The 18,405-nt window shown below is 46.6% G+C and overlaps 5 protein-coding genes across 9 annotated transcripts in view; 2 read left to right on the plus strand and 3 right to left on the minus strand.

The window, feature by feature from the left end:
• LOC131211935 (proteoglycan Cow) overlaps positions 1–8,221 on the minus strand; it is a 60,097-nt gene extending 51,876 nt beyond the window's left edge. The window contains exon 1 of one of the 2 annotated variants that reach the window (XM_058205622.1): positions 7,421–8,221. In XM_058205622.1, coding sequence (XP_058061605.1) covers positions 7,421–7,549 — 129 coding nt within the window. In that variant the 5' untranslated portion in view covers positions 7,550–8,221. The remainder of the gene's footprint in view (positions 1–7,420) is intronic. The other variant, XM_058205623.1, reaches the window with a different exon arrangement.
• Positions 8,222–8,952: 731 nt separating this feature from the next.
• On the minus strand, positions 8,953–11,660 carry LOC131207999 (inorganic pyrophosphatase). 4 transcript variants are annotated; one of them, XM_058200641.1, is made up of 5 exons: positions 11,388–11,660; positions 9,861–10,527; positions 9,691–9,800; positions 9,449–9,511; positions 8,953–9,269 (listed from the first exon to the last, which is right to left on the minus strand). In XM_058200641.1, the coding sequence occupies exons 1-4, from the start codon at positions 11,656–11,658 to the stop codon at positions 9,465–9,467; spliced, it is 1,095 nt and encodes a 364-aa protein (XP_058056624.1). In that variant the 5' UTR covers positions 11,659–11,660; the 3' UTR covers positions 8,953–9,269; positions 9,449–9,464. The 4 variants fall into 4 exon arrangements, with proteins under 4 accessions (XP_058056624.1, XP_058056622.1, XP_058056625.1 ...); XM_058200639.1 differs by having other exon boundaries at positions 8,953–9,366; XM_058200642.1 differs by lacking the exon at positions 9,449–9,511.
• Positions 11,661–12,173: 513 nt separating this feature from the next.
• Positions 12,174–14,433, minus strand: LOC131211334 (DEAD-box helicase Dbp80). Its single transcript, XM_058204757.1, has 6 exons — positions 14,336–14,433; positions 13,987–14,265; positions 13,056–13,914; positions 12,834–12,996; positions 12,646–12,759; positions 12,174–12,570 (listed from the first exon to the last, which is right to left on the minus strand). The coding sequence occupies exons 2-6, from the start codon at positions 14,238–14,240 to the stop codon at positions 12,431–12,433; spliced, it is 1,530 nt and encodes a 509-aa protein (XP_058060740.1). The 5' UTR covers positions 14,241–14,265; positions 14,336–14,433; the 3' UTR covers positions 12,174–12,430.
• A 414-nt stretch (positions 14,434–14,847) lies between these two features.
• LOC131211332 (uncharacterized) lies at positions 14,848–16,922 on the plus strand. The gene is made up of 5 exons (XM_058204756.1): positions 14,848–15,768; positions 15,855–15,990; positions 16,060–16,204; positions 16,268–16,460; positions 16,541–16,922. Exons 1-5 carry the CDS (start codon positions 15,052–15,054, stop codon positions 16,901–16,903), a joined length of 1,554 nt encoding a protein of 517 aa, XP_058060739.1. The 5' UTR covers positions 14,848–15,051; the 3' UTR covers positions 16,904–16,922.
• A 230-nt stretch (positions 16,923–17,152) lies between these two features.
• Positions 17,153–17,886, plus strand: LOC131211335 (TM2 domain-containing protein CG11103). The gene is made up of 2 exons (XM_058204758.1): positions 17,153–17,213; positions 17,279–17,886. Exon 2 carries the CDS (start codon positions 17,340–17,342, stop codon positions 17,883–17,885), a length of 546 nt encoding a protein of 181 aa, XP_058060741.1. The 5' UTR covers positions 17,153–17,213; positions 17,279–17,339; the 3' UTR covers position 17,886.
• Positions 17,887–18,405: the final 519 nt, after the last annotated feature.

Raw genomic sequence — 18,405 nt, forward strand, 5'->3', positions numbered from 1 at the left:
TGGCACCAAAGGACGGCACCATACAAGCTTCCAGTGGACGAGCACCGGAACCCCGAGATCTACATGCGAAATTCATTCTCCTCTCAACGGCGCCGCTCGATAAGCCGTTCGCATATTTCGCGCGAATTTCGTACGAACGCACATTCGATGCTTCCGGTCTGAGTTGTATCAATACCGAAAAAAAAATGCCGAGCCGAAAAAGTTGCGTCTCACGGTCTATTGAATATTTCATTTCACATTCGCGCCGTACACAATCGAGACCCGTTGAAATGTATCACAAAACACGCGGCGCCGCGCTCACCAAACAGCAAGGGCGCCGCGTTCGAAAGAAAATTCGGCCAGCAAAAAAAGCAAGATGCCGAACTAACCGAAGGCACCGAAGTGAGCACCAACCCTCAGCGATTGTCGGAATGGAACCGATTTTGCATTGAATTTGCATAAAACATTCTTTCCGACGAAAATCAGTCGAACCCGGTTTCTTGGGGCGTCACTTTTCCACCTCCGTCACTGGGCGTGGGCCGTGGGGACGGGGAAATCAAAAGCTGCGTACCTGCCGCCACCGAAAATCGAGTGCCATTAGAAGAAATTGATTTGACATCTACAAGCACTTTTCGAATCATCTGCTTTTTATCGTTTATTTCGCACAACGGCCCCAAACTGACTCCGGCCGCACAAATCGTGTTTCTGCCCTTCAAACCGCGTGGTTAGGGTTCTTTTCGAAATTTATGATAAACCCCAACGCGGCGCCATTGCACTGGAGGGGCTATTTTTGGGCGGACGGCAATGAGATGGAGATTAGGGGCCGAAACATAAATCGCGGCCCCGAACGTACCGCGTTCATTATGGGGCGTACCGACGACAATTGAAAAATCGATTGTTTCGAATCGATCGAGCACCGCAGAAACATAAAACCTATCCCCAGTAAGTGCGACCTGTGCGCCACGACGCATGTACACCAAGCCAGAGCTAGAGCAGGACCCGGGTGTACACGTGAATCCTCCGGATTCGTGAACGTTTCTCGGAAAGTTGGTATCCCACGCGCAGGGCAGACAGGCAGGGGCAAGCCGACCTGGTGGGACGTGCGCGGCAGAAACAAAGGGCTAAAATTAAGGCCCATTTTATCGCGCGAGTAACGTGACCCAACGAAGCCCACGAATCGCGAAGAAGCGCGGTGCCCGGTGTTTGGTGCAAACGAGGGAACCAAAATGGAGAATTAATGCAAACCAGCTCCAGCAAACCCCTAGAGCGACCCAGCGCAGCTTTCGTAAGATCGGAAGCTAAAAGAAATGTGAAGGGTCAGCCGCAAAGTGCCGCCTTGGAAGCTCACCTTGGCCGGAGCACCATCTATCGACAGCACGCGCTGCGAAGCATTGCCAAGGAATGGGAATCGAATGAAATATTCAAAATTTCATTTCTCTCGCCTTTGCCGGCAACTCGCCGGATCATCGGTACGGGCGTGAAGCGCTTTCGAGTTCACACAGCAACATCTCGCCAACATCTCAAACTTTCGCACCACGGCCCGGTCTCATTTGCCTTCTCCCGTTTGCAGACGGCGGCCGAATTCTTAACCTAGGCTATCCGGGACCAGCTAGCGCAAGTGCCACTCTCCGAAGAGCTCACCGTAAAAGCTCGGTTTACATTCCTTGTCTCCTTGCCGCATTCCACCGCCGGCCATTGCATTGTCGTTTGCCGAGCTACGGTCACATCCGGTCGAGCCTGTCAGAATCATTCGGACCGGACCGGAAGTGGAGCCTCCGAGTGGATGGTTTCTGCCAGTGCAAATTGGGATTTAAAAATTCATTTCCCAGTTGCAAATGGGTTTTTACCATTTTCTTGATCTTTTTTTCTCTCTCTCTCCCTCTCTCTTTCTCTCTCTCTCTCTCCCTCTCTCTTTCTCTCTCTCTCTCTCTCTCTCTCTCTCTCTCTCTCTCTCTCTCTCTCTCTCTCTCTCTCTATCATTCTATCTTTCTTTGCCACTGCTCACCAGCGCCATCCTTTTGCACTTCCGGTCGTTACACCGTTCCCCACCATCGGCCGTTATCGGCGCGCAGCTTCCACCTTTCGGCAAGGTAATATGTAGCTGACAGGACCAGGAAGTGATAAATGCTATTGACACTATAGGCCGCCAGCGCTGGGTACTCCCGCCGCAGAAGTGGCGCTGGTTCCAGCCGTTTAGGCAAAAAGGGTTACCGAGGGACTATTTAAATCATCCAAATGTGTTTCGCTGAAAGACGCGGTCGGGGCGGGCCGCGCCCGGTTGAATAAGAAATGGAACGCGAAGATGAAGGCGTTTCTCGAGATGATAAATGTGACCCCCATTTGTTTTCGCTTCAATGAGATATGGTTCAGATTTTTTACCACTTTGTGCCGCCGCCATGTTGTGTTTGCCCCGGGTTATGGCAGCGGTGCCCGAGCCAGGGCACGTTGCTCCCGATGTTTGTGTGCAAATTCTCAACAGGGAAACAGTTTAAAGCAATTTCATGTCAACATAACAGTCGTCGGGGAGGTTTCTGTTTTTTTGCACTTCTGCACCGCAGACCTGCGTTTCTTGTGCTGCGGACATGAAGAGGTGCTCCACGACCGCATTGAAAGGAAGAAAGATCGTCAAAATATGAGTGCCGGGAGCCGGGGCACATACACAACCACACCGGGAGTGTACTACTTGTACACTAGCTGGCTGGTTAAGCTTACGGCACTAGAGAGCTTCGTTTTCGAGAGCGCTGTGCTTAGTGGGTCTGCGCAACCGGGCAGAGCAGTTGGAATCGCCATGGCAGTTTTGATCGTGCACTTTGCCCAGTCTTTTTCCTGTCTCCATGATTACCCTAGCTACAGTTAGATATTCACGAAATATTGAATTCGGATACGTGTCTAGAAATGGTTCTGGGTAGCGCCGTCCGAAGAGGTTGCTACAGTTTGCGAATAATAATCATGCGTTGTTTACCTCATTTGCGACCGAGAAGAAGCACTTCTTCGCCAAAGCTCTACTTCAACCTGTAACAAACGACCACCTCCTCGGAGCAGTATATTTTCCTGTCCATAGCGGCCGCATGTGCTGCTGGCTGGATGGACAGTCGATGACCGATGGAAAGGGCGTCAGGAGAATCTTTCGGGCACTAATAGGAAAGCCTAGAGGTGCTGGGAACACACATATCAAAGTGGTCGGACGTGAAAGTGTTGTTGACGTATAATCCGAACCTACAAGAGCTAGTTCTGCCGTACGGCGTAGGATTATTGGGTGATGGGTGTCCTTAGTTCGCGAACCAACTTATTTCACAAACATCATCTTCTATCCACATTCTGTATATACTGTGTGAGTATTTTATCCAGGAGAGCACGGTTCGGAAAACAGCAACAGCAACTCAAACGGCCAGCGGAGCAAACAAAAAACGCAGCGAAACCGAGGGCACCAAAGACAGTCCAACTCTAAAATCGGAACCAGTGGAGCAAAGCGGATGCCACGAATGGGACATAAATAGGGAAAAAAAGAAATAAAAATGAAATGTTACGAGATGTTACGAGATGCTCAGCTCGCGTACCAGCCCGACAGGCGCCAAACATGCTTTTTTATCGGTCTGCATGTCTGCTGCTTCCACTGAGTCTGGTTCTGCTCGTTTCTTGTTTTCCCCGGTAGTCGCCAAATTCGGTGCGAACAATCCGCCCTGCCGGGTCGCAAGACACTGTGCACTCGGTTATGATAGAAGCAACTTTTGTCAGAATTTCGTTAGCAGAATCAACAGCAAATTTGAAGACCATCCACCCAATGCTTCACATGTGATGTGATGCGTCAGGTGGCTCAACTTCGAAAATTCAATTTTATCACTAAGCCCGGAGCAATTCGTGTCCTTGTGTTATAGGTTTATGAAGGTTTAATTTCGGCCTCTATCAATTCTCAGTGTCTGGACCTTATTTAACCTTAATTTACACGGAACAGATTCATGATTGTAAGATGCAGCAAACTGATTCCATTTTGCACAAAATGGTATTCATCAAAATCTGAAACACTGGGTTTAACATTCACGGAGGACACAATTATGTGCCCCGCGGCCATAAATTGTAAATAATTGGAGCGAATGAAATGGCATTAACTGGTGAGCGATAAATTCATAGAAATTTATGCTTATTGTTAAACGCTTCGGTGGTACAAATGAATATAGATGCACAAAGATCCTCCCACAGTGCCTACCTTCCGCGCAGTGCAGACGACACCAAATGAAGCTATATAACCACAATTGATGCGGTGCGAATACCGACAATACCGAGTCGCATGTCGCACTGCCATGAACCGATTGGATTTATGTTGGCTGGCATTAATCCCACTGTTGGTGCTGCCAGCTGAGCGCTACCTTTTGGCCTAACTTGAGAATGTTTTTCCGATGAGTAATCCACGTCACAATGGATGAGCACAATTTCAATAATAAACAAGCTAGCTCCGTCTGTCGGGGCTTAACTCATTAATGTTTCCCACCGTTCGAAGACCTGCTGTCTTAGTACATGGCGTTTAATAGTAATGAGTGGACATCGAAGCGAGCGCGAAAGTGGCTACGGATCACTTTAAGGGATTTGAACCGCTTCAGAGCACGTTGTCTTCGTGTAGGCGCGGTCAGAGAAATGGGCCCAATCCAAGTGAGATGTTTCCAAAATAGATTGGTCCCATTTTAACCTCGAAACCAGTCGAAATTCTTACTGGTCCTGCGGGAGCCACCCGATCGTGTCAAGAGAAAACTTTCAATACGACCTAATTGCTCACCGCAGGGAACAAATTTCATCAATTTTCTCCAAACTACGGGTTCTATTGGACTGACACAAGAAAGATTCCAAATGAGACGGGTTTAAAGGAGTGGCCCAAGAAACCTCACTTATCCTGCATCAGTGTAGCTCGAAGCGGAAGCCGCAACCGTTTAGTGAAAACACCCGACCGAACCAAACAGGCATAGTTTATGTAACCCCAATTCTACAGCCACTCCAGAAGCTAGCAGGCGAAATTAATCTGGTGAACCGTTCAATTTCAGCTGCAAGCTTCTGATTTCGACATACAGGACATGCGGCTTCAGCAAGCAAACTTCGGTTTTGGCGGGGGCTTTGGAAAATTCATTCTCCGTTTGTTTTCCATCGAACCCCCGGACGTGGACCGCTCAGGACGCAAATCTCCCACCGCAAAGCGCGGCAAAGTGCCTCGCTGACGCAGGAAGCCGAATGATGGGAAGAATGAAAAAAGAAACACATTTTCATTTCCTTCCAACGGATTCCTTCTTGGCGGGCCTTCTCCGGGTAACGTTTATCCGCAGTTGAATTTCCTTCAAATCAAAAAGCAAACAATCAATTTCCGAAGATTTGTCGGTTCGCTTCTGCCTACAAAACGGTACGGGCTCCGCGATGCCCAGCAGCCGCCGCGAAAGATTGGCTCGGGAAGCAATTTGCGTACCGGAGCATTCGGCGGAAAATCTATTTCAACCCCGTATTCCGCCGTTTTCGATTGGTTTTTCTGTCATTTCACGCGGCACAGTGCGAGCGGTTTCGATTTTAGATCGACTTGATTTACGCATCACACACCGTCCCACGTGTTCTCTCCGAAGTTCGCTCACCAGAGAAACGTTATTAGCGAACTGTCGGTTTGTTCCCGAAACAGTCGATAAGATTTACAATCAATCGATAACCCCTAACCCTCGGGTGCCAGCCGTTGTTTGTCGTCGTTCTGGTTCAGACGTTCGTTTTTGCATCTTCCAATATTTCGCTATACGCAAACGCGCGCGACGCACATAAATCTACTCGAACCAACAGTTTCGCTGCGCCGCGTGAGGTCAATCGTGGCGTGTATCAATCGCCAAGGTGCCGATTGAAGATAGGCGGCTCGTATGTTGTCCTGCCGTCACCTGATTTGTAACAGGCTCGCTTCCATTTTCGCCTTTACCGGATCGTACGAGTCGTGCCACAAATGGTAGATCATGTGCTCATTATCGGGCTTCCACGGTGGTGCACGTGCACCGGATGCTGCTGATGCTTAAAATCGTTTTCTGCCCAACGCCATGATCGTACCGCACTTCTAAACGGACGAATAATAATCCAACACCGTTGTCGTTGTCTCATGATCTCGCCATAACGGCCAGATTATGACATGCTAATTAATTTCAATGGTTTGTCATCATTTCCCAGCCGATACCATACGCGGCCATCCGACCGGACTCCACACGCTGCTGAGGCTCGGGCTGCAGTTGCCAGCTAATGATGTCTAGCATCCCGCCTTTAGTGGAGAGTACCACTTGGGGATTCCGTTTCCTCGGTCTCCTGATTAGTTGCCCTGTTTCTCTCCTGGCGTTATCCGGACTTCCGCAACCCCGAAGCGCTCCTGCACCAGCGGCGGACTACCGCACGGATGCAAGGATCTTCGCCAAACCATATTTGTCGCGTAACTTAATTAAACCATTTGTACGCCTTTTGTGCGCCTCATCGTTCCGCCACAGGCGCTCGGGCGCTCTGTGACCCCTCCGTGAACATACACACATATGTACGAGCGCACGCTCCACAACGGGGAGAAAGGGCAACGTTGGTCACTCCGAGGGACAGCGTGGAGGCCACGATGTGCACCGCGACGCACCAACCCTGTCTACCAAACCGGGGGTTAGTTTTCAATCCTTGAAGGAACAGATTACGGGGAGCTGGTGTGGCAGCGGGCACAGTGCATCGTAACTGTAATTGAGCTAACCTATAATCTTTGCGGACTGCAAAAAATCCTGTTGCTTTAATCCTTGCTGCCAAGCTTCAACAGAAGTCTGTAGCCGCGTGCCATGCGACCTGCGTAACATTTGGAGGGCTTCGTCGTTCATTTCGCGCCCACCGTAGGGAGGAGTGCAGGGCCGGAAGCAGTGAACAAATATTGGCCCCGTTGGTCGCCATCCGCACCAAATTCGCAAAAACAAAACCATCAACAGCGGTATTATCGAACTAATCAAACGTGTCCAAATGCAGACAAATACCACCTTGCCAGGTGAAGCGAATTAGCAATCCGGTTCCTCGTGTGACGCTGAAAATTATGGTGCCTTCAGGACACCCTGTTGATTATGTAAATATAATTACAAAATGCTATCGCAGCGGAATATTATTTGCTGTGGGCATAGCACTCCCCGCCTAGACCTAGCCGGAACCCGCTTCCGGACTAATTTTGCGTGTCACTGGGGCAATTATTGCGTGTCAGTCATAGATGTTGCGATACCGTTCGTAAAGCAAATTATGAAACCTCATCCATATATGAATTAGAATAACATTGTTAACTGGCAGCGGACGGCCTCAATACTGTACGTTATGCAATATTCATGAGGGCTGACTAGTATTATGCTGGAAATACTTGAAGGATGTTCCTCTTTGGCATGATGTCGTTCTTTTGGGGAACGGACTCGATAGTCTTCGGTTCCCATGTTTTACTTACCTCGTCGATGAACTCAAAATCACCATCGCCGTACTTGTTGTTCGAAAGCTTCTTCTTGGCGTCGACGGCAAACGAGCCGATCGCGGCCAGCGCCAGTAGGACCGTAAAGGTGAACCACAGGTTATTCATCGTCGTAAACTGTCGCTGACGGGTTATTCCAATGCCTTTGTCTGAACAGTAAAGCTATGCTAATCACACCGCACAGTGGCGGACGAAGTGTTGGGGCTTTTTCACTTCCTCTTCCAAAGGACTGTTAGTGCCCTCTCACCGCGTGGAGTGTGGTCTCCGGAAAACAACACTTTCGACAAGAACACCCGGACGAGAGCGAAAAAATCGCTTTCAACCACCAACACACACGGGTACTCTCTGCTGAAAGTACAAAAGCGGACTGAATTGCTTTGCAAATGGAGACGAAAAGCTGGCCCACTGGTTCGAGGGCAAGTTTGGTGGGCTGATTTGGTCACTGTTTGCCGCACGGCAACGAGCACCTGCGTACACTTGGCTCACTCGCTCGCTCACTCGCGGCACTAGGATATCTTAATGCCTTCCTCCTTTCGCTGGAGTGCTGTAGGAAATTCCTTCACCCGACCACCGGACTGTGGGCGATGTTTTGGAATGCCAACAACCACACGGAGCACCACGGGAAAATGTCCACAACGACCAGACGGTTCTGCAACTCAACGATGGCCGCCCGTGGCGAAAACAAGACAATCACACAATCTATACCAACCGACAACAGCGAGTTATGCGCCAGTCTGCGTAATAATTCGTAGTAAAAAAAGCTACCCCCAAAATGAACAAGCTTTACAGCACTTCCGAAACGATGAAACGTACGAATCCGATTGAAAACTGTGCCACGGTTCTACGAGCGTACTACCCGTGGGAAGGTTGGCTGCCCTTTTTGCTCCACCATAGAAGCAGAGCAATTGTCCTGTTCGTTCCAGTGGCTCCGTTTTGCGCTCTTGCTCCGGCAGTAAGGACCTGCGCATTCCGTGCACGGGGCCGCATAGATTGATGTGACATTGGTGGTCTCGGCAGGACCAACCAGAGAGAGCGAGCGTTGCCAAAATGTGTGACGATTATTTTTCCAAAATATTGAATGTCACTTTCATTACTAAAGTGTTTCGTTTCGATAAAATTAAACGGCACAGCGTGTCCATGCTGCGCAATAACGCACAAAGTGCTTTCGGTTTTGTTCTCATTAACAGACCAACGTTTCGGGCTGGCCATTGCTTCCAGACACATTGTCTTTTTAAGTGAACTATCCTTGGCCATCCTTGGCCAATATTTGTTTGTCTCCCTTTGATGGTTAATATATCCGAAAGAACTTAGGTGGCGATTTTAGATTGCTAACATGAATAACTATATGAAGATGTTGACGCATGGCTTTGAGCCATGGATTATTGTCCAAATCGAGAATACTCAATACACAAGTTCGTCCCAGAGTTCTAGACTGCGTTAGTTGTACTAAATTCAATCCAAACTGACGTTTTATACAATTTCTTTCTAATTAAATTCGAACTTCCTTTCTAATCAATTAAAATTACCTTCGCTCCAATGCCCAACAAGTAATTCCTACACACTTTATTAAATGCTGATTAATCGTGCTTCACTCTACGGTTCTTGATTCTTGCGTTTCTTTTGCACGGCCACATGAAAGCGTTGCATTAATCAATAAATAATCATCGAACATCGGATTTACGGAAAATTGTGCTGGTGCGTTTCCGTTTTAGTATAGTGCGTTTCCAAACTTGCGTTCCTGTAGTTCCTGATCCTTTCATTGCGGGGTTTCGTTTGATTTTGATTCCATTTGCACTCTACTTCAGCGTAATGTAATGCCATTTATCCACTGTAGGAAAGTATAGAAATGGGTTTAATAGGACAATCACATACAAAAGATATAGGAGGTTAGGTAAAGCTTAAAAACTGAAAAACGTGAGCACAACCTACAAGAAAGAATGCTTTTTAGCCCGTCATTTTGAATGTATTGTTATTACCAAACGCTAGATTCTATTTGTATTTTGCTACCTCTACTTGTGCTGCTTTACAGCTTTGAGTAACTGTTCTCCATGCGGAAGTGCCATTTGTCTACTGTAGAAGCGTACATAGGAAAATAAAAGGGGGAAAGAAAAACAAATAAATAAAAAATACCAAGCAGCAATGGGAGCAAGATTGAAATAGACTTAACTAATATATTAGTACCTCATCTAAAACCATGCAGAAAAAAAATCACAAAGTTATAGAAACTTTATGGGAGGTTGTCAACTTACCAGTCTCACTGAGAGGCTCCGAATTACCGCCGTCCGCACTCTTTGCAAACACTTCATTGGCAGTATCATTAGCCACCAGGTACGGCGAACCATCGACGGTTGTATTTAGGCTACAAAAGAAAGGATAGTCTCGATCGGCGTTCTTACTTAAACTAACAGCACTAGCTTACCAAGAAATGCCATTGTTTTCGACGTCCTTGTTGACCAACTGCTGCCAGAAGCGGTGAGTTTCCTCTACGGTTTTCGTGGCGAAAGCAGCATCCTTTGCCTCACCGTTGAACGCAAATTGGTTCTCCGGTTTGCCATCGGGAATCTTGTAGATCTTAAACCACTCGACTGTCGCCTTGAGCAAACCCGGAAACACTGTGTCGACGTCATTAATGTCGTTCACCTGACTGGCCACAGGATCGTTCACGTTGATCGTAATGATTTTCCAATCAGTTTCTCCCTCGTCAATGAGTGCGACCGTCCCGAGAATTTTCACCTGCAAAACATCGCCACGGTGTGCTACACGTGAGCCGATTTCTAGCACATCGATCGGATCATTGTCTCCTTTGCAGTCGGTGTTCGGGTCTAGGTGTTCCGGATTTTCCCAAGTTTGAGGGAATGCACCGTAGTTCCAGATGTAGCCATGGTGCGGGAAGCAGTTCGCAACGTAGCGCAGTTTGCCTTTCTTCACGTCCTGCTTGATCGGATTCAGGCCCTCATTGAGACTGATCTCCATTTTAGCATTCGTCCACCGAGGCACCTCCACTACCATGTTGTATACAGTTTTGGCATCGTTTGCGTAGAGTGGAATGTCGTGTAGCGGCGAAATGGCCTGACCGTTTTCATTCTCTACAATGGAAGATAAAAATGCAATACAATGCTTCGGCAGCAACGATCAGAAAAGTGAAAACTGTCTCCTTTGCGTGTCTACTTCAAGCATCACATCAATCATTATCTGACACCGAACAAGCAGATCTTTATCAAAACTTGGAACGCGAGCGCACCTTCCGTTTATCATCGTCGCATGATAAATTCGAATTCTAATCATCACGCCGTATCACGTTGCCCGATGTTGTCGTTCTCAACCGCCGCCTACCAGCGCTTCTTCCAGTGACGGAACTAATCCTATACCAGTTTGCACTATACTTTGCTCTAGAATCTAAACAATCGAGCCCATTGCCCTAACCGCATCCCTCCTCACCTTAAAACCCTTTTCGTTATCAGATGATAACGGAGAGCGTTTTATAAAACACGCGGACGGTCAACACTTCCGTGAATGGGCTGAGTGTCAAGTTCGCGGGCACACTTGGAGGCCAAGGAAGGAACACCGTGGCAGTAAATGGAGCGTTTTTAATGCACTGCAAATACATGGCGTGTGGCTCATCCGTAGATCATCCGTACGCGCTACCGATAAATCGATTTGTAAGCGAAAAAAGTCAGTTGGAACCCTGAAAAGTGCATCAACTTGAATGCAAAACTTTCAGTTGGTGCTTAACAGGTTTCGGTGTGTTCTAATAATTATAAATAATCAATGTAAATACTTCAATCATTCTGGATTCACTCATTTGTAGGTTATGCAATTACTATGGGGGCTCTAGAAAGAAATTCGTTGCGAGGTATGAGCAAAGACCCTCATTTAAAAGGTGTCACTGTCACTGTCGACTGCTTTCTGCCATCAATATGCTCTTTTGCACAGACTTATTACTTACTGAAGTACACTCGGTAATCGGTGGAATTTGGAGCACCTCGCTCAGTGATCTGGTATTTGCTGGCCGTCATTGCCGAAACGTTGGCGCTCGAAAGACGATGAAGTGACCAAATTGTAGAATCGGCAAACGATTTCAAGCACAAACGGGAGCGCTCTGAACGGCTATTGCTTTTGTTTTCACCGATGGAATGGAACTTGCCGGATGTTAGAATACGCGGACAACGTGCGGACGTTGCGAAGCTGCACAGAAGTTTGGCCGCTACTGATGACATTTCCTTCGCTCTCGCTTCTTCACTCGTACTGGCGAATGCGCCGAAAGTTGACCTTTTGCGTTTGTGACGTTTGTGACGTTTGGCAGCCCTGCCGAACGTCACACTGAAAAATACTCTTCTTTAGATTTCCATGCGAAATTTGGTTTAGTTTTTCATACGAAAGCTCTTCTTTAGTTTTCATACGAAACCTCTTCTTTAGTTTTTCATACGAAATCTCTTCTTTAGTTTTTCATACGAAATCTCTTCTTTAGTTTTCAGACGAAGGTTGCATTTGTGTGCGAAAGCAACGGTTTTTATAGCAACTTTATTGGGTGTTTCGAAAAGTCAGGTTGAGATAAATATGTTAATTTCACTCTTTCTGCGGTGTATATGCGATATCTGCACTAATCTTGAAACATTCATTCATAAAACTTTATCAATAATAATCAGCATAAAAAATTTTCAGCATCGTTAGCTTGTTAAAAGAGGTACGATCTTCTCGAGTAATGTGTATTGGCACGAGTTTATGAGTAAAATTTCATTTTATTCAATATCAGAGTCCATGGTAGTCCTATCATAGTTCCTGCCTCGTTCGGTGCCTTTCGTAATTGTTATGATATATTTTATTGTTGTTCAAATGGTTTACCTATATTCTAGCAGCGCGTTTCATGTTTTTTTTTCGCATGATAGCAAGCAGTCCCATTTCTGAATCGGTATTATTTTGTCGTAAGAGAAAGATGTTGAAGTAAATCAAGGTAAATATAAATGTCAGGCTACCGAGAAGCCCGGTGGTCTAGGACCCAATTTTTTCGATTTCGTCCGAGTTTTCGGCATCTAATAGATGAATTTTTTTCTGAAAGTGTTGTTCAATCGTTTTGCAAATTTTCATGTTATGGTCGCCTTCGACAAGATTGATAGCGATTCCATGTTTACCTGCGAATGAAAAGATAAGTGAGCGTTACATGCCGTGCAATATTTTTACACCCGTTGGTATCACGGAATGCATACCAAAGCGACCAGTTCGACCAATACGGTGCAGATACGTTTCACAGTCGGCTCGCCCGAGTTGATCCATCGGCAAATCAAAATTAACTACAATCGTAACCTGAGCCACGTCAATACCTGGGCAAAGAAATAATAAACAACTAACATGATAAAAACTTTATCAACGACAGTAGCCGAAGTCGTGGTATTACCCCGGGACAGGACATTCGTTGTGATGAGCACTTTTTCTAGCCCCGCACGGAATCGATCCAGTACGGCCAGTCGCTGTTCCACGGTAAGTTCGCCGGACAGCACAGCCACGGAATGACCATCCCTGGACATTTGCCCTGCCAGCCACCCGGCGGTTTTGCGGGTCTGAAATATTGTAACGTATTCAGGAGGGTCACGCTGCATGCATACCTTGAAGTACTTACATGACAGAAGATGATGGCTTGGCCAACCGTTATCACACCATAGATGTTGGAAATGGCTTGATACTTTTCATTCTGATCTTTACACCTTACGTAGTATTGCTTAATGTTATCAAGCGATTCCTGTTCTCGTGCCAAGCGGATGATGATCGGATTCGGCACGATGTATTCCGCAAACTCCATTACCTCCTTTTCATACGTTGCCGAAAAGAACATCATCTGGCAGCTGGAAGGAAGCTGCTTGTGAATGCGGATGCACTGATCCTGGTGCCCTTGCGTCGCAATCATAACATCTGCCTCGTCCAACACAAAGACGGATATCTTGCGCAGATCGAACGCCCGGAATTTGATGCCCCAGTCCATCAGCTTGCCGGGTGTGCCGATAATGATGTGGTCGGTAAGCTTTTCGCCTCTGGCCAAATCTTCGCCGCGCACGGCAAAGCGCAGCCGGATGTCGCGGTAAAACTTGGACATTTTTGCTGCCACCTCGCCCGTCTGAATGGCCAGTTCATAGGTTGGCGAGAGACAAATTACCTGCGGGTAGTTCTTACGCGGATCAACGCGACTGATCATCGCTAGCACGAAGGCGGCCGTCTTACCCGTCCCAGACTGGCTCTGTGCAATCATGTTCTGGGGTGGGTCGGCTAACAAAGTCGGTAGAGCCGTTTCCTGAATCTTTGATGGTGCATTGAAGCCCATCTCGTAAACGCCCCGTAGCAGCTCGGGCTTCAGATGCAGAGCTTCGAAAGACTTGACGGAATGTAACGGAGATGACGGATCTTTACGCTGTACTTCCAGATCATACTTGGACTCTACCAGGCCCTTCCGAATAATCTTCATCAACAAACTGGCATCGGCAGGACTAGCGCGGGAGGGAAGGAAGCAATGAAATATGGTAAAAACACTCCCCACAGACAACCGGTTAGTGACTCACTTCACGGTTTCAATCTCATCGCTGCTTCCGGTTCCAGCACCAGGCGCTCCTCCCGACACCGATGCTCCATTTTCTGCTGCAGCCTCAGGATTCACTTGCGTCGCAGTCCCGTTACCGTTTGCTGTGTCCTTATCTAGCTTCAAATCATCAACCAACGTTGATATATCCTGATCCGCCGCCTTTTTCACCCAATTCTCGGCCGCAGCTGCTGCAGTAGCAGCGGTAGCACTGCTCTCTAGAGTCGATTCAGCCATGATGAAGATTTGTCCGTCAGTAAGCCTGAAGGATTCGGAAGTCAGGTACAGATCTGCCAAGCGTCGAATAGACAAAAACAGAAAGTACTTTTTACCTAAATAATTTCGTAGCAAACAAAGCACAACTCTGAGCCAAGCAACGCACGAGGAACTGTGCTTTGCAATTGGCGGGGCGGTGTGAAGAAAACGCGTATGAACGCGACTGAATGTTTGACGTTTCCTGTGCCAAATTTTGTTTAATCCTGCTTGAGTTCAGTGATTGAAAGGAACGAGGCCTTTTCGAATAAAAAAATTATTTCTGTAAATCGAGCATTTTTGTGTTGAAATCAACCAATTTCGATCCAAAGATTACTTGTGTTACGACAATGGATAGAATCGTAATTAAAACTGATCGTAATTAAAACTGATCGGGCTCAGAAAGGCGTTGTGAAATGTGTGCCTTCTCAGCCGACAGGTCTCACTAGTGCTATAAAAACTTTCCCTGGTTTGTTTACAATTTTGTAATGTGTATTTTTCTCTAGCATTGAATTTCTAGGAAGTGAATTTTCATGCCGGCCAACATAAAATAGCTCAAATAGCTATTGCTCTTGAAAATTCTTCGTCGGAAGTGGGACCATATATCCATACATGTGATAGAAGAAAACGAATCTGAAATCTTGAAAACCCGCCAGAGTAAACCAAATAACAAAACAGAGAAACAGAGTTTCAGTGTAACTGCAAAAACCGCAAGAAAAAAGCGTCTGCCACCTTCAACGCACCACCCACCGAACCGAACCCGTTTCTGGGTTCAAGTTGATGGAACGGATTATCAATGAACATCAAAATATATCTTTCCTCTAAGTTAATCGAGAAGTGCGCGTTTTGTGATTTGTATGGTTTAGTCGAAGACCTGCGCGACGAAATACGGTTTACCGTGCTTGCCAATGTGCCACTTCCGGCCTACTGCGAACCGATCGGAAAAATATGCAGTGTCAGCGACTACACAGAGTTTCGAGCCTCGCAGAATGATAGAACATTGCGGGAACAGCTGGCCAGGGAAGACAACTTCCTTCGACTGGTTATATCCAAAAGTGGCCGCATTAAGCATGTGATGGCCAAGGTTAAGGGCGTGACGATCGAGTCACTAAATAAGCTGCTTATTATCTACGACGATCGGGGGTTTGATAATCTGGCCGAGAACGATCTCAACGCCGCCGACTGCGATAACGACATTCTGCACTTGGCCCGGCTCATTAAAGCAACCAAAGTGGAACCGGCGAGCGCAGGAGAGAAGCTACAAGCGCTAGCCGAGCTTGCCGCCATAAGGTGGACGACCAGCTTGCTTCGTCCCTTCGGCAGAGCTTTAGGCTTTATGTTTCGGAAAACGGCGCTCTATTATCACCTTAAGGAGTGGAGCGAATGCATCCAGCACAAAGGGGCTAACGCTGCTAAGTGGACACTCCTGATGGACATCAGTCTCGGTATTGCTGTATTGAGCCTTATTCTTTGCTTCGGAAACCCCGGCACTAGATTTATGGAATTCGCTGAGGTAAGATTGCCAATCCCCAGATCCCAGATCCAGATTGCCAGATCCCCGCGCTGCGGTGTTTTCATGACTACCCTAAATTTTTGCAGGTGGTCGTGGACAATTTGTTGCGGTTGCTTCAAACGCTGCGAGGAAACCCGATCGGATTGAAGCTAAATGGTTCGCTAAATGAATTTTTCTTCAGCTGCTTCAGCTATCAAGTCGATCTTTGGTGGATGTTTCTAAGTAAGTATTCGACAAGAAAAGCCCTTCTTGTGTCTTTCGTGCACCAATAATTTTATTTTACAATTCCAGTAATACTTTCACCAGCGATTCAATTCCTGTTTATACCGCTCTCGATGCTGGGGCTTTTCGGGCTATCGTTCCAGGCGGCCATGCTTTCCGATTTGATAATTTTGATCAGTTTGCATGCGCACTGCTTTTATATCTACGTAGCTGTGTACGTATTATTTCGCATTTGAGATGTTTCGTGATAAACGCTCCTTTCACATAAACTTTACAGGCTCTATCGCATCGAAGTAGGCGGAATCGGATCGCTCTGTCGTACGGTTTTGGGAAAGAAGCGAAACGTGCTGCGGGACCGTGTTGAAGTCCATGATTATATGAATCGGCAACTTTTTCTTGCCACGCTGTCGTTCACCGTTCTGCTCTTCCTGCTGCCAACCATTTTGTTTTACTACACAGTATTCGCCTCGGTAAGCCATGCCTGTGAAACATGAGTTATGTTTCGTAAACCTGTTCTTACTATCGTTCTAACGTCGCATGAAACAAATAGCTCCGCTTTGCGATCTACTGCTTATCATACGGTTTAATGACGCTGCGCCGCACGATTCTACGCTTTCCGTTCGACGCAATGATCCGGTGGCTTCAAGGAAAGTATACCAATCTGGATAGTTTGGAGATATACAACATTGGGGCGATAGCAAAGGAAAACGTGACGATAACATACGTGGCACCGCGTCCGGCCACGTTCTGGTTTCGGGACACGGGCAGCGACTTTCCGCGTTGGGTTCCCAGACATCGAGCCAACATTACAATTGGTCAGTTTTTTTTTAGCCTTATCAAGGGAGAACTAGTGGCATTCATACAGCCTGATGAGTGGGCCGATCGGCGACCCATATCCGAGGAGACGCTATAAGTAACGGATTTGTTATTGACGCTAAATATACTGCGATAAATTTGTTTTCGCCGAAATCTCTTCGTTATACAAATTGTTTGAATGGTCGCTGTATATACCAAAGAAAAAATATGTGAACATCTACCCCGGAATTAATAAAATTGCTGTAAAAATACAGTACATTTGCTCGTTTTTAAGAACTTGCACACAACTGTCATATTTCCTGTATGAAAAGGCCGGTTCGTAGTTGTTGTCTCGTTCTCACAGAATCGCTGAAAATCGTATAAATGATTGGCCTTTTGTTTACTTCGAAATGCCAGGAAAATAATTGGTAAATATCGTATTCAATATCTCACCGATAAGTGGAAAATAATACAGCGTTGTCCATTTCCAAAGCTCACCCGTCGCGAACTGGCTGATAATCTGATATGTGAGTGGAGCTTTCCGTGCGTTGGAAATGCTCGTTTTCTTGCTCTTTTCGACGGTCATCGTCGAAACGGCACAGATCACGAAGGACAAGGAAGTCGGGTTCAATCAAACAAGTACCTTTAACCCCCTCACGGCGCTGGTGAGATGTTCTTTTCTGCCGCTGGAGTTTATGGATTGCGACGATCCGGTAAATCTGAAAGGAAATCGCACAGCACGGGAGGAATTAGGATTCGGTTGCGTCAAGTTCGGAGGTGTCTATTACGATGAGGTGGAAATGACGAAGGTGAAATGTATGGTTTTCGAGGACATTAGCTGTTTCGGCCCCCGGGAGTTCATGCGCGACGGTTTCCCGTGCGTGAAATACACCGACCACTATTTCGTCACCACGCTATTGTATAGCATACTGCTAGGTTTCCTCGGGATGGACCGCTTCTGTCTCGGCCAGACGGGGACTGCCGTGGGGAAGCTGCTCACGCTCGGTGGCGTAGGTGTTTGGTGGATCGTCGATATCGTGTTGCTAATTACCAACAATCTACTTCCGGAGGATGGCAGCAACTGGAATACGAAAGTTTAACCGACGGCCCGTAGCGGCCAATAACAATAATAGTCATCACGAAGAAACACTTCAATGGCTCGCCCCCATTGGAGCAAAAGAAACGAACAATTTGTTAATACAAAATAGTTTATTCTCTGGATAATTCTTTAGAAGAAAGTCTCTTTAAACGAAAGGAAAAATAAATATTTGTTTCTAACTGATCTTCGATGCCTTAGCTAACTGCGGTCAGAATGCTCAAAAACAGGAACAATATACGTGATGAAATTAAAAGGAAAGTCTACAGCAGTTGGACAGTACATATCGCTAGAATGTAAGCAAGGATGGTTAAGCGATATTTGAAATAAAAAAAAATCAAATAAATTCTAAAACCCTTTGCTTTACGACGCACTGCACATTCACCTTATAGTATCAGTGTAGGAAGAAAACTGTACGCTTGTCCCTTGTAACAGTCTGGCAGCAATAGAGAAATACTTGAAGCAATGCATTTGCTTAATTTATAACAAACTTATTTCAAGCTCCTTAAAGTTAAACTATGAGA

This window comes from Anopheles bellator, chromosome 2 (genome assembly GCF_943735745.2).
Source record: "Anopheles bellator chromosome 2, idAnoBellAS_SP24_06.2, whole genome shotgun sequence".
NCBI lineage: Eukaryota > Metazoa > Arthropoda > Insecta > Diptera > Culicidae > Anopheles > Anopheles bellator.